This window comes from Pyxicephalus adspersus, chromosome 4, assembly GCF_032062135.1.
Source record: "Pyxicephalus adspersus chromosome 4, UCB_Pads_2.0, whole genome shotgun sequence".
Lineage (NCBI taxonomy): Eukaryota > Metazoa > Chordata > Amphibia > Anura > Pyxicephalidae > Pyxicephalus > Pyxicephalus adspersus.
In genome coordinates, this window is record NC_092861.1 from 334,870 (window position 1) to 336,470 (window position 1,601).

At 59.3% G+C, this 1,601-nt stretch overlaps 1 protein-coding gene across 1 annotated transcript; it reads left to right on the plus strand.

Annotated features, from left to right (window-relative positions):
• Window positions 1–919: 919 nt before the first annotated feature.
• AARSD1 (alanyl-tRNA synthetase domain containing 1) lies at window positions 920–1,601 on the plus strand (the record flags this gene model as incomplete). Its single annotated transcript, XM_072407191.1, is given in 1 exon segment — window positions 920–1,601. A coding segment is annotated over 1 exon segment (615 nt), but the record flags the coding sequence as incomplete, so codon positions are not given.

The following is a 1,601-nucleotide window of genomic DNA, read 5'->3' on the forward strand; positions in this document are numbered from 1 at the left end:
AGGTGGGGACTGGCGGGGAGAGATTGGGGATGGGGTGACCCAGACCTGGGGGGATAGGGTGACACAGACATGGGGTGACACAGACATGGGGTGATGGGGTGACACAGACATGGGGGATGGGGTGACACAGACATGGGGGATGGGGTGACAGACATGGTGACCACACCGCAGAGGATTCTGATTTCTCCCTTGTGTGTCACAGCCCTGGAACAAGCATGGGGCAAGTGAAGTCAGAATGGGCCCCAATCCGCAGCCTTCATGACAGCTGGCCCCCCACTCTCTGTAACTTAACCCAGGAGGGGCCCCACATACCGCCAGATATAAAGGGGAACTCCATACCATATACCATGGGGGGGGGGAATCAAAGAAATGGGGGACCGGAAGTTCTGCCTGGGTCCGTAGAACAGATATAGACCTCACTTCCGGTCTCCTGAAATGTTGTCACCAGAACAGTAAGTGACAGTAAAACCCGGCAGGGGTCCTAATCCTGGTTGCTCCTGTAGTCACCCCGCTATGCATGTTGGGGCCCCGGGGTGTTGGGGTCAGTATGTGGCGCCCCCTATGGCGGGCGTTTCAGGCCCGGTAGGGGGCGGTTTCCGGGTGTCATCCCCAGTGAGCGGCTATTAAACATCTCTGGGCAGTAAGGGGTTAAACCCGGAGCTCCATGCGCGGGGCCTTCTATGAGCAGGTTTATTTAGTCTCCGGGGCGACGCGCTGACATCCAATGAGATGGCAGTCAGCACACAAGGGGCGGGACTGAGAAGGGTTTCCAGAGGTGAAGTCAGAAGCTGATTGGACGCCCACTGAAGTTCGGTTACACGAAGATGATGAGACCCAGAAATGGTAATGTATGGCTCCTCCCTGACCTGACCTGTAGCCAATCAGAGATGAGAGTTGCGTCATCACGCTGCCCCGTACGCTATCTTTGTCACGTGGTGGACCGGTGTGGCTGACACGCAGGGGTTCGTTGCCTGGTCAGGGTTGTCATGGCTTTCTATTGCCAGAAGGACAGCTATGCCAGGGAGCTGGCGGCTGAGGTGGTGTCCTGTACCCCGGCCCAGCTACAGATAGATAATGAAGGCGGCAGGAAGGAGACTGTGACTGGATACAATGTAATCCTGACAGACACAGTGCTCTTCCCTGAGGGAGGGGGACAGCCGGATGACAGAGGATTCATCGGGAACACCCCAGTGCTGCGTGTCACCCGCCGGGGTCCCGAAGCCGTCCACTTTGTCACCTCCCCCATGGAGCCCGGGGCCCAGGTCCTGGTCAAGGTGGACTGGCGGCGGCGGTTTGACCACATGCAGCAACATTCCGGCCAGCACCTGATCACCGCCATCGCCGACTCCCTGTACGGCTACAAGACCACTTCCTGGGAGCTGGGCCGGCATCGCAGCAGCATAGAGCTGGACACCCCGGCACTGAGCGCCCAGCAGGCAGAATCCATCGAGGAAGAAGCCAATCGCCTGATCCGCCGCCGCGTCCCCGTCACCGTGAGGATCATCGGCACCGACCACCCCGAATTCGAGCAGGTGAGGAGCCGCGGTCTGCCGGACGACCACGCCGGGCCGGTGAGAATCATCGACATGGAAAACGTGGAC